Here is a 13,062-nt window from a genome sequence, read left to right as displayed (position 1 = left end):
TGGATCACACTGGTAGGCCCATTGCCTACCAAGATACACTACTACAGAGATCATTTCTTGAGATTCACAAGAGATAAAACCGGACGGGAACTCGGATGCAATGGACAGTCACTTCAGATGTCAACAAAGATATGAAAACACAACCGAAATAACATAAACAATATCAAAACACTGCACTGAGCCGGAACGCTGGCCCCCGTAGGAACTGCTTTATTCCAATAAATAAAAGGGTTACAACCAAACCAAGGTGCGGGTGTGAACAAACACCAGATCTTTCCACCAATACTTTAGAGAAAACAACTCAGCTCCAAGAAGGTTGACCAACAGTCGACAAAGAGAAACCCCGAAGAGCAGGCCCCAAACCAGCCCTTGGGATCCACACGTGTGATCCTGAACTGTACCACTGTATGGCTGTTGCACACGGGCTGTTCTCAGCACCTGTACGGCCTACACCAAAGAAAGGGTTTGCTGTACTGCTGGTGTAATTTCTGGACAACCGCCGTAGGGATGGGCTGGAGTGCTATACGACTGTTGCTTCTCTGTACGCCCTATGCAGGAAGAGAATACGCTGCTATACCCTGTACAAGGCCTGCGCAAGAGAGAAAAAAAGGCAGGACGGTATGCTATACGGCCAGCGAAATAGGAAGAAAATGTTGGAGGAGAATGACTCAAACACAAGAGCTTGCAGCCAAGGAAGTGCAGAGGAGATAGAGAAGAGTGAGAGAGAGAGAGAACTCACATAATGCTCAAGAATATCTTGATGTCTTCTTGAGGCTCAAGGGAGACCTCGCATTTATAGAGATACATGGGTAAAGTTAGGGTTAGGTCTAATATGGGCGGGCGCCCAACTTATGGGGCGCCCGGCGGACCAAATACAAAGAATGCCGTTACAAGGCCCAAATGGGGGCCAAATGTACAAGTAAATATATGGCCGCGAAGCTCTCGAAAAGAGCTACGCGATGATCAAGGTCCGGAGGCGAAACTGAGACTTTATACCCAACAACCTCCCACTTAAAGGGCCAGTGAAGCTCCTCTAAGTGAAGCTATGTAACTCCCACCCGCTGTAGACACATATCAAGCTGTGCTTTTGGCAAACTTTTGGTAAGAGCATCTGCAGGGTTCTCATGAGTGCCAATCTTGACCAAACTGACCAAACCATCATCTAGCACTTGTCTGATGAAGTGGTACCGTACATCAATGTGTTTGGTACGAGCATGAAACATGGCATTCTTAGCCAGGTATATGGCACTCTGGCTATCACAACCAAGGACCGGAGCCCTCTCTGGCAATCCAAACTCTGTGACAAGGCGTGCTAACCAAATGGCCTCCTCTGAAGCCTCTGTGACGGAGATGTACTCGGCCTCAGTAGTAGAAAGTGCTACTATCCTCTGGAGTCTAGAGCACCAAGAAACAGCACCACCTGCAAGAGTATAGATGTACCCACTAGTAGACTTGCGGGTATCAGAATCACCTGCCATGTCTGAATCACAATAACCCTGCACCTCAAGTGGACCTTTACCATACATAAGGCATCTCTTCTGTGTCCCCTTCAAGTACCTCAAAATAGACTTTATAGCATCCCAATGTGCTTTGCCCGGGTTGGACATAAAACGACTGACTACTCCCACTGAATGCATACATAAGAGATCCACAAGCAGAAGCATAAGGGATCCCACGCATAGTACTGGTTGCATCATCATCTTTTTGGCAATCATCCTTGGATAGTTTAACATAGGGCTACAATGGAGCACCCAAAGGCTTAGAATCAGCCATGTTAAATCTATCAAGGACTTTCTGGATATACTTCTCCTGCGAGAGGAAAAGCAACTTCTGTGCTCTGTCCCGTCTAATCCGAAGACCCAAAATATGTTCAGCTGAACCCAAGTCCTTCATAGCAAAGGCTGACTTCAGCTGGTCCTTAAGAGCTTCCAAAACGCTCTTATTCTTCCCAGCAAGAAGCATGTCATCAACATACAGCACAAGTATCACTGGGCTGCCATCTGCATCAGTTTTAGTATACAAACAATGATTTGCATGGCTACGATTAAACTTCTGGTTAAGCATGAAAGCATCAAACTTTTTGTACCACTGCCTCGGGGCTTGTTTCAGCCCATAGAGACTACGCTTCAGCTTACAAACCAGATGTTCTTTGCCAGGAATGACAAAGCCTTCAGGCTGCTTCATCTAAATCTTGACCATGTAAGAAAGCTCTTCATCTAAATCACCATGTAAGAAAGCTGTCTTTACATCCATCTGACACAGTTCTAAATCCAAAAGAGCAGTGAGAGCAAACAAAACACGAAGGGTGGTCATTTTGACCACAGGAGAGAAGACCTCCTGAAAATCAATCCCTTCCTTCTGAGCATAGCCCTTAGCAACAAGGCGGGCTTTATACTTAGGCTGGCCGTCAACTGTCTTGACTTTGTACACCCACTTGTTAGGAATAGCCTTCCTTCCTTTGGGCAACTCAACCAAGTCCCAAGTGTCATTTGCATGTAGAGACTTAATCTCCTCCTGCATAGCATGCTCCCACTTGTTTCGGAGTTCACAAGACTTAGCCTCTTTGAAAGTAAGAGGCTCACCCTCATCTGTAAGCAAAACATGTTGCAAAGAGGGATCAAAACGCTGAGGTTCCCTCCGAAAACGAGTAGACCTCTGTACCCAATGATCATTGGCTGGTTGGGGGTCAATATCGGGAGGAATCATAATTTCAGCATCAAAAGGCTGCGGGTTTTTACGAACAGCCTGATTTTCAGCATATAGGGGTTGCTGCCCTACACCTCCAGGAGCATGAAGCGGCTGTCCAACCTCTTCTGGCTCAAATATCACGGACTCATTATGTTCAGCCCTTTGTGAAGCATCCTGGGGCTCATTTTCAGCATCAATGGGTGGCTGCCCTTGCTGAAATTTGACCTTTTTCTGATCACCATGAGAGGCACAAACATTACGGAGCAGCTTTGCCTCATAAAATACAACATCCCGGCTGCGAACCACTTTGTTGGTTGATGGCAACCACACACGGTAGCCCATCTCACCTTCATCACCGTAGCCAACGAAGGTGCCCTTCTCGGACTTAGCATCAAGCTTGTTCCGGTCTTCCTTGCGGATATGCACATATGCATCACAACCAAAGATGCGTAAGTGGTCATATGAGGACGGTTTGCCAGACCAAACCTCCTCAGGGATTCCACCTTTCAAAGCTGTGTGTGGAGATCGATTGCAAACATGAACTGCAGTTTTCAAGGCTTCTCCCCAAAAATCCTGAGAGAGATTAGCTGTGGACAGCATGCATCGAACTCTTTCACACAGTGTACGATTATACCTTTCAGCCACACCATTTGAAGAGGGGCTATAGGGGGGTGTAAGTTCCCTCTTAATGCCATTATCATCACAAAATTTCTGAAATTTAGTACTAACAAACTCACCCCCATTGTCAGTGCGTAAGCATTTAATCTTCACTCCAGTTTGAGTATGAACAAATGCATAAAACTTTTGAAATGCAGCAAAAGCATCATCCTTAGATTTCAACAAAGTGATCCATACTTTTCGTGAGTGATCATCCACAAAAGACACAAAGTACTTTGAACCACCTTTAGATTTAATGGGCATGCTGCATACGTCAGAGTGGACCAAGTCCAACTTTTCAGCCTTGCGAGAGGCACGAGAGGAGTAAGAACTCCTATTCTGTTTCCCATACAAGCAATCATTACAAAAATCAAGCTTGCTTCCTTTTGCATCAAACTTGTTCAAGGAGGACAAAATGGAGAGACCCTTTTGGCTCATGTGGCCAAGTCTCTTATGCCAAAGCTCCATGTGGGAGCGTACCTCTGCAAAAGCAATAAACTTACCAGACAAAGCCTGACCATGAAGGCTATATAATGTTCCTTTCTTGCATCCTTTTGTAATCAGCCTTGTGCCTTCGGTCAATTTCCATGTGCCATTTCCAAATATGGCCGTGTATCCCAAGGCATCAAGCTGGCCCACAAACAGGAGACTGGTTTTCAAACCAGGCACATACCTCACATTTGGCAGCACAAACTCACTACCATCTTGCAAAGTCAAATTCACGGTGCCCATGCCTTCAATATTGCAAGCATGATCATTCCCCAAGAACACCTTTCCTCGGGAGCCTGCAGTGAAAGTTGCAAAACACTCCTTGATAGGAGTTACATGAAAAGAGGCACCCGTGTCAATAATCCAAGTCTGTGAAAGCACATCAGATTCATACATCAAGGCATGAATAACATCTGGTTCTGTGACATGCAAGTTATGAACATCAAGAGCATTAGCAGAAAAAACACATAGCACATCATCTGAGTCAGACAGTTCCTCTATGACAACACCAGAGGCCACATTGGCCTTGCTCTTGTCCTTTTCGAACTCTTCTGCTTTGCTGGAATTACTCTCTTTTTCCTTCTTTTTGTCATTTGAATGACTGGATTTCTTCTTCCGGTCTTGCTCCATCTTGTAAAACTTGCAATCTGGCTTCTTGTGGCCTTTACGACCACACTGATAGCATGTAACATCAGACTGCTGGCCCTTGCTCTTGCTTCTACCCTTTGAATTGGTAGTGGTATTTCCCCGCTTGGTCGTCCTCCCTCGTGAGACATTTGCAGAACCGCTAGTCTCTGAGGTCTTCCTCCGGATATCTTCATTGAGAATAGCACCCCTGACTCCATCAAAAGTTAGGTTGGGATTTGTCCCAAGTGACACCACAAGTGTCTCCCAAGAGTCAGGCAAAGTAGTGAGCAAAAAGATAGCTTTCAACTTATCATCAAAAGCAGGCAATCCAGAATCCTACATCTGATTAAGCACCCCTGTGAAAGCAGCAATATGCTCTACTGCATTCTTAGAATCATCAAGTTGCATATTCATGAGTTTCCTGATGAGATGTACCTGGTTCACTGGCGTGGTGATCTCATAGGTGCTTCTCAGCTTCTCCCAGACGGCATAGGCTGTTGTCAGCCCTTTGAGGTCAACAAGAACCTCATCAGCAACAGCCATCTGGAGATAGGCAACGGCCTTTCTGTTCAGGACTCCCCATTCATCATCTGTCATAGCAGCGGGTTTGAACTGCTCAAGTGCAGTATCACATTCCCGCAGATAGAGGATATTCTGAATCCTCACCTTCCAAAGATCAAACCCAGTGCCTGCAAACTTCTTAATCTCTAGTAGACCCTTAAGATCACTTGTAGACGCCATGACTTATCAAACTGACACTTCAGAAAGTAAGCAATAGCAAGATGTTATGTACCAGATACGGGTTGACAGTAGGATGCTCGTAGATTGATGAAACAACTTCAAGTGAAGAAGACGGCGGAAGAGAATCACCGGATGTCGATGTAAACCCGAGGGGCAGCCGGAAATACTGCAAAAGAGGACCGGGGCAGCTCTATATTGATGCTGAAGTGAATCCGGGGCAGTATGCTGCTGTCTTTGGGGCTGCTCGAAGTTCCTGGCTGCTGGAGGCAGCGTCGGCTGCTGCTAGTGGCCGTGGGGCTGCTTGCGGGTGGCCGTGGGGCTGCTGGCAGCAGCGTTGGCTGCTGCTGATGGCAGCCGTACAGGAGGCAGCCGTACAGCAGGGAGAGGAAAAACAACAAACGCTGCTGATTTCAGCAGCACAGCAGCAGAAACGCAGCAAAGGGGGCAGCAAGGGAGAGGAAAACGCAGCAGAAGGGCAGCGTAGAGTGGAGCAGAAAACGCAGGAGAGGGGAAGAGCAAGAAAAACGCAAAACAGGCTCCTGCGTTTAAAAAAAAACAGAGGAGCACTCTGAAAGAAAAAAAAACGCACCAGATTGATGATAGAAGGGAGGTGATTGACGCGAAAAACGCAGACAATCCCGTAGTCAAGTGGTGGAAGACACCTCTAACTCCATAGCTTCTGCATACAGCTTCCCTCCATAGCTCTGATACCAGTTGTTGGAGGAGAATGACTCAAACACAAGAGCTTGCAGCCAAGGAAGTGCAGAGGAGATAGAGAAGAGTGAGAGAGAGAGAGAGAGAACTCACATAATGCTCAAGAATATCTTGATGTCTTCTTGAGGCTCAAGGGAGACCTCGCATTTATAGAGATACATGGGTAAAGTTAGGGTTAGGTCTAATATGGGCGGGCGCCCAACTTATGGAGCGCCCGGCGGACCAAATACAAAGAATGCCGTTACAAGGCCCAAATGGGGGCCAAATGTACAAGTAAATATATGGCCGCGAAGCTCTCGAAAAGAGCTACGCGATGATCAAGGTCCGGAGGCGAAACTGGGACTTTATACCCAACAGAAAAGACTACCCAACTGCAGAGAAAAGAGGGAGAGAACACTTCTCAATTGTTGCCCGCCACCTTTTTTATTATGCGCTTACTTGTGCTTTTAAAGGAATCCACCAGCCCAAAATACATGTGCTTTTTCCCCTTTTTGCCAAAAGTGGCAAAATATGCCTAAAATAGCAGTTTTTATGCTTTTCCCAAACTTGTTGGTCAAGTTTGCCATAGGCGCCTCTTTCTGTCCACATATACATGCCCAAAATAATAACAAGCCTGGCCACACTTAAGTGAGCATGAGGGAGGTCCCGTAGATGCTACCTGTCATTGCAGAAGCTGAAAAGCCTAGTCACCTTTATATAGGTGGGAGAGGAGCTGGTCGGCCAATAGCAAATCAAAGGATTGGCCGACAATGCCAAAAAAAAAATCTGAAATAATGTCTAAAAATAGGGAAAAATTATGTAGTGCCTAGATGCATATGCAGGGCTTCATATGGAGCCAGATACAAGCATGAATGTGCATGGGAAAGTACATTTGGGGATGAAATAATTTCCAACGCCTCGTCTTCAACGCAAGATGGGTGGACCAACTCCGGCACACCGTAAAAAATCCTCCAAAGAGTCGGAAGGAACAACCTCCTCATAAAAGGCACAAAGCTTGCGAATATATGGTACATCTGAATACCGAGAAGGTCTCCGGAAGAAGCCACGAGAAGATCTTGAAGACGAATAACCAGGATCAATCTTAAGAGAGCAGCCCTTAGGATATGGAACTAGAGATGGCTTCGAAAAATGTGGTACCTCCTCTGGATCTGCAACAAATATCAAGACCAAAGTAGAATCCTCCTCTGAAGAAGAAGGAAATGAAAGAACCACTGAAACAAATTGATCATCAGTGATAGCTGAATTTGCCAAGTTCGAAGTAGGAACAGGCTCCAAGATAGTGAAAGATGCCTCCTCTGAAACATAAGGAGAAGCAACTGCCAGGAGAGAAGCTGCCAAAGTAGGAAGCTCCAGAATATGTGAGGACATCTCAACAAAATCATCCACCTGCTTTGTAGAAGAACCATTATCCTCCTGTGAAAGAGGAGGGAAAATCTGCAATAATAGCATCAGCATGAAAGAGGAGAGAAAATCTACAATAATAGCATCAGCATGAAACAGCACAAGGGAAGGAAGATACTCATCCAAAGGGATTAGAGGAACTAATAAGGTCCTCTTTTGCGGATAGGGCACTGACTTCTGAATCAGAAGTCTCTTGTGACACCACCAGGATGGACTCATCTTGCTCCTGTGAAGATGAAAGAATAGGGGGATCATAGACATCAAGAAAAGCCATCTTAGCATGAGACTTCGTACTCTCCTCTGTCGTTGGTGAAGTATCTGAGCCATCTTAGCATGAGACTTCGTACTCTCCTCTGTCGTTGGTGAAGTATCTGAGCCATCTATCGTGGGTGAACTGTCTGAGCCATCGAAGGAGGACTCCTGCTTTGCTTTAGCTTTGGCTTTAGCTTTGCGGGAAGCAGCCTGTCGGGCAAAACATTTGACCTCTGAATGACCAAGTCGGCCACAAAACTCACAAGAATCCTTCATCTTGGAACCCTTGATGCTGTTAGAATTGTCAAAATCGTCGTCATCGGAAGATGATTTTGTGGTGACTTTCTGCTTGTTGTAGTTTCCTTTTTTGCCTTTGCCTTTGCCCTTGCCCTTGTCAGAGGCAACAAAAGCAGACTCCGACTTGCCTTTTCCACGAAGCATGCACTTGTCGTGGAGATAACTCGCGACTTCCTCAAAAAGGGAGAGAGGATCACGGAAATAAATATTATCCTTGAAAGAGTCAAAGAAAGCAAGTAACTTACCAAGAAGTTTATGGATGGGATTGTTGATGGTGCTCCCGTACTCCTCAAGTTGCAGCTTGATATGGGAGAACTCTCCAATCTTCTCAATCAAGTTATCTGACTCAGTGATGGTAAGCTTCTCTAGATCTGACTCTAATTTGGCAATCTTCACTGTCGAAACTCTCCCATACCTCCTCTAGATCTCTGTCACATTTGATGAGCATTACTCCGAGAGGAGACAAACTGTGCCTGTATGGATGGAGTCATGCAATGGATGATGATAAGACGAGCCCTTGCATCCAATATGCTTCACAAAGCAGGGTCCACCAAGTGAGGTGTGGAGATAGCCATCCACATACCGGCTCCTTCCAGCAACAATTGAGTGTAGAAAGACCAAGTTTGATAGTTGGTTGCTGTAAGCTTCATGGAGTCACTGACTTGGGGAGGATTGTAGGATGGTATACGGGTAGGGGTGGAAGCAAGATGTCATGTGCATGAAATGCCATGGACATTCTCAGAACTAATCTAGTTGCCATAGTTGGATGGATGACAGAGGGACTCCGGGAATAGAGTGGGATGATGACAGTTATCCAAGAACAGGTTGGAACCCCGTCATCAAGTTTCGCAGAGGGGGATGTCATGTGCATGAAATGCCATGGACGTTCTCAGAACTAATCCAAAAGGGGCAGCCAATAAAAAGATCATTAGAGCTAGGATTTGGGGCACAAGGTGCAGTTTCGTCAAGGGTGGACTTGCAGCAGGGCATAGAAGGATTTGGTTGTGCTGTCGGTTGCTTGCAAAAGTGGTCGACTGGGACCAGATCAAACAAATCAGAGGCGGGCTGGACCAGATCAAAAGCGCTGCGTTTTATGGAATAAATACCAAGACTACCGACCGACCAATAATCGGCTAGTTCTCCACATGTCCCAAGGCCTATAAAAGGGGCACATATGCTCATAGGTAGAGTCATTCACTCCCATAAGAGGTGGGTCCTTAGGGTCCAAGTTAGGGACATATTTTGGTGATGTTCACCTTTTGTATGAAGGCAGCCTAGGGCTGTAGAAGGATACCTTTTTGTACCATATAAATATACTAAATTTCCAGCTCTCTCTCTCCTCTCCCTTCTGTCTGCGTTTTTGCATCAGCATGTTCTCAATTGTGTTTAGGACTAAAAGAAGACCCCCAGAGCTTCCGCATGTTACATTGGTATTAGAGCATCAGGCTCAGCAAAGCTAAACACTGATTCAGTCCCATATGATGGTGTACAAGTCCAAGGTACAGGAAAGTACACGGATACGAAGCCCAAGGCAAGGAACACAAGAACGGGAAGAGCTCCCAAGAAGTTTGTTGGTGGTGTTCCACAAAGCTAGAGGATGGCAATCCTGTGAGCCAGATACGTTCTCGGGCAACGGTCCCAAGGGAGGATTACCCTCCAAGGGGTGATGTGAGAGTGCCAGACTCATTTCTCAAGAATGAAGACCAAGACAGTGTTCAAAGTCGGGGCAAGAATGGATTGGGGGCTGGGTGGAACAGATGCATAGATCTTATTCAGAGTCAGAGTGGTTTCGGAGACCGGGCTGGGTTTTCAGTGAAAAGGGTTGCCAGAGTTGGATGGATGACAGAGGGACTCCGGGAATAGAGTGCGATGATGACAGTCATCCAAGAACAGGTTGGAATCCCGTCATCAAGTTTAGCAGAGAGGGATGTCATGTGCATGAAATGCCATGGACATTCTCAAAACTAATCCAGAAGGGGCAGCCAAGAAAAAGATCATTAGAGCTAGGATTTGGGGCACAAGCTGTAGTTTGGTCATGGGTGGACTTGCAGCAGGGCATAGAAGGATTTGGTTGTGCTGTCGGTTGCTTGCAAAAGTGGTCAGCTAGACCAGATCAGAGGCGGGCTGGACCAGATCAGAAGCGTTGCGTTTTATGGAATAAATACCAAGACTGCTGGCCGACGAGCAGTCATTTAGTTCTCCACGTGTTCCAAGGCCTATAAAAGGGACGCATATGCTCATAGGTAGAGTCATTCACTCCCATAAGGGGTGGGTTCTTAGGGTCCAAGTTAGGGACAGATTTTGGTGATGTTCACATTTTGTATGAAGGCAACCTAGGGCTGTAGAAGGGTACCTTTTTGTACCATATGAATATACTGAATTTCTAGCTATCTCTCTCTCTCTCTACTCTCCCTTCTGTCTGCGTTTTTGCATCAGCATGTTCTCAGTGGTGTTTAGGGCTGAAAGAAGACCCCCAGAGCTTCCACGTGTTACACAAGACCTGGAGGAGAGAAACGTAAAGAGGAAAGATTGGGAATAGGAACCACCTATGGAGCGGCGGGAACAAGGGATCCAAGCTGTGATGGAGCAAGAGAAGAGATAGGAGAAGGAATGGCTGTAGAGAAGTGGTCTCCTGAAGCCATGTCTACCGACAAATAATCCTCCTCTGTCTCAGGTGGTCTGCTAACAACATGCTAAGCACCACTTCTGCAGTGCATAAGAGTATGGAGAAGTAACGGGAGCAAAGAATACTCTAGTAGCCCTATCTTCTGACAAAGAATCCTTCTCTTACTCAAGTGGGCTGTATTTTTTTTAAAAAAAGCAAAGTACCTCCTCTCAAGTTGTGCACAGCAAGAGAAAGAAGAAAGAAAGGAAAGGGAGGGTGGGAATCTGATAAAGCAGCTCTGTAGAAAGAAATTGCAGCACTTGAGGCAGTCTCGAGTGAAAATGCAACTCCACAGGAAAACGCAGGTTACTGATGAAGAAAACACAGCAACTGAACAGCCACTATATGCTCTAAACATTGAACAATCAACAGCAGCATGGGAATAGAACACGCAAGTCCCTGTAGATGTTACCTGCTCTAATACCATGAAAGTATGGGTACTATGCTGTGATACCCACAAAGAAATGCTATAAGAAGTTAGAACTGTACAACACTGTATATGGGCAGCAAGCATAAAGGAGAAAAGAAGATCACTGCTGAATATCACCAGAAAAGGTAGTACATCACGTGGAGCAGCATGAGGGAGGTCCCGTAGATGCTGCCTATCACTACAAAAGCTGAAAAGAGAGACTAATAATGATAGCCACCTTTATATAGGTGGGAGAGGAGCTGGTCGGCCAGTAGCAAATCAGAGGACTGGCCGACAATGCAAAAAAAATCTGAAATAATGTCTAAAAATAGGAAAAAAAATATGTAGTGCCTAGATGCATATGCAGGGCTTCATATGGAGCCAGATACAAGCATGAATGTGCATGGGAAAGTCCATCTGGGGATGAAATAATTTCCAACAGGATACCCATTGGCCAGCTTAGGGTATCATCCCATAGACTGAGGATAGAGACTGGCAGAGCTGAGCTGATACCCGAGGACAGGACATGTAAACTCTGTCACATGGGCATTGACTATGTTTGCCAGTGCCTAGTCTACTATGAGATCAGAGAGAGATTTCACTGTCTATTCATAGAGGGCTTTGGACCCATATCCCAGATCATGGAGTACCCAAATCAGAGGTGCCTTGGACTCTTCCTATTGGAGCTCAGCCAACACAGATAGTCTCTACTCAGAGATCCTCGCCCTAACACTCCTCTCAACTTACCATCACCGGTTTTTTCTAGCCTAGAGGAGTGGATAGGGAGGCACCAGAGCCCACCACAGTGGATACAGGAGCCTATACCACAGTGTCATCCCGTCAGCCACCCCCAGCTCATCAGCCCCAAATTCAAGAGATCCTTGCCCGCCATCAAGCGGCCTCATCCTCAGAGCAGACTATCGACACCTCTAGCCTTCTTGCATCACCCATGATGGACATCTTGGATGGGCCTTTGCCTGGCATACAGGATTGATTGACTGTTTTTATTCAGCTCTCCTATATCCCATTACTTATTGTACCCTATACCTAGTGTAGTAGGATCTAGATTTTTCATCTTGTATAATCTTAGAGTCTAAGATTTTAGCTTTCAGTTTTCAGTTTTAGTTTACTGTTGCTTTTTCTTTTTCATCCATGACGAGATTTCATGGACACTATGTCAAATATTCAAACATATGATACACATTAGGACTAGAGTTGAAATCTTAGTTAAAAAAGTTGAAAGCAGTAAGTTAGGAAAAAAAAAAAAAAGCAAAGACCTGACTAAAAGCAATTGATGCAATAGCCCCCGCTGTGTATTTACCAATCCCTGGTATCTTTTGCAATTCCTCAGCAGAAGATGGAAGTGACCCTCCCCGTGACTGAACTATTTGTTTTGCACCCTATTCGAGAAAGAAGAGTGTTAGCCACAGGTTTCAACAAACTTCCAAGAGGAGTTAGTAGCTATGAGATCCAAAAATTTGGAAGGTTTTAGTCAGTTTCCAGACCATGGTTTATTCGGTAAATGACTTCAATAATAATATACTTTGAAGTTGGCACACCTCAAGGAGAAAGCGTGCACGTCTGTAATATCCCAGTCCAGCCCACAATGTGTTGACTTCCTGATGCAAACAAAAAGTCAGCTCATCCCAAGTCGAGGACAAACATAACGCCACAAAACAAAGAAGAAAAGAATCACAAAATTTCATCACATGCACGCGCACCCACCCCTCCCCCCCCCCTCCCCCCCTCCAACAATTGGGATCAGCAATTCCTTTTAAGTCTTTGTTTTTTCAAAAAAGGTGTCTTCTATTTAGTATAGCATAACATACGAAAGTCAAGAACCAGCAAGTGGGATCAGCAATTCCTTTTTAAGTCTTCGTTTTTTCAAAGAAGGTGTCCTCTATTAAGTATAGCATAGCATACAAAAGTCAAGAATCAACCGAGGTATACGGACTCCTCTTCAAAAAACAGCCATCAGGAATGTGGTAATAATGCCAAATGATCTCAGTACAGAGCGTGTGCACACCCACACTCGAGGGACAGGTGGTTACTTTAGAAACTCATAAGAGCATTCTGTTTGACCTCTGCTGACCTGGACCTGCCTTGGATAATAGAGGAGAGA

The 13,062-nt window shown here is 45.5% G+C and overlaps 1 protein-coding gene across 2 annotated transcripts in view; it reads right to left on the bottom strand.

The window, feature by feature from the left end:
* Nucleotides 1-13,062, bottom strand: part of LOC147630661 (adenine DNA glycosylase-like) — a 120,631-nt gene that overhangs the window by 92,792 nt on the left and 14,777 nt on the right. For both annotated transcript variants that reach the window (XR_015267685.1, XM_086810597.1), the window contains exons 2-3: nucleotides 12,500-12,559; nucleotides 12,218-12,340 (exon numbers count right to left, since the gene is read on the bottom strand). Coding sequence is in view for 1 of the 2 variants with exons in the window: in XM_086810597.1 (XP_086666723.1) it covers nucleotides 12,218-12,340; nucleotides 12,500-12,559 (183 nt within the window). In the remaining variant the exon portion in view is untranslated. The remainder of the gene's footprint in view (nucleotides 1-12,217; nucleotides 12,341-12,499; nucleotides 12,560-13,062) is intronic.

The sequence above is a fragment of the Cibotium barometz genome, chromosome 16, assembly GCF_041138505.1.
Source record: "Cibotium barometz isolate CiBa-2024 chromosome 16, ASM4113850v1, whole genome shotgun sequence".
NCBI classification, from domain to species: Eukaryota; Viridiplantae; Streptophyta; class Polypodiopsida; order Cyatheales; family Cibotiaceae; genus Cibotium; species Cibotium barometz.
The sequence above is the reverse complement of the archived record's forward strand: the minus strand, read 5'-3'. Positions and strand labels throughout refer to the sequence as shown.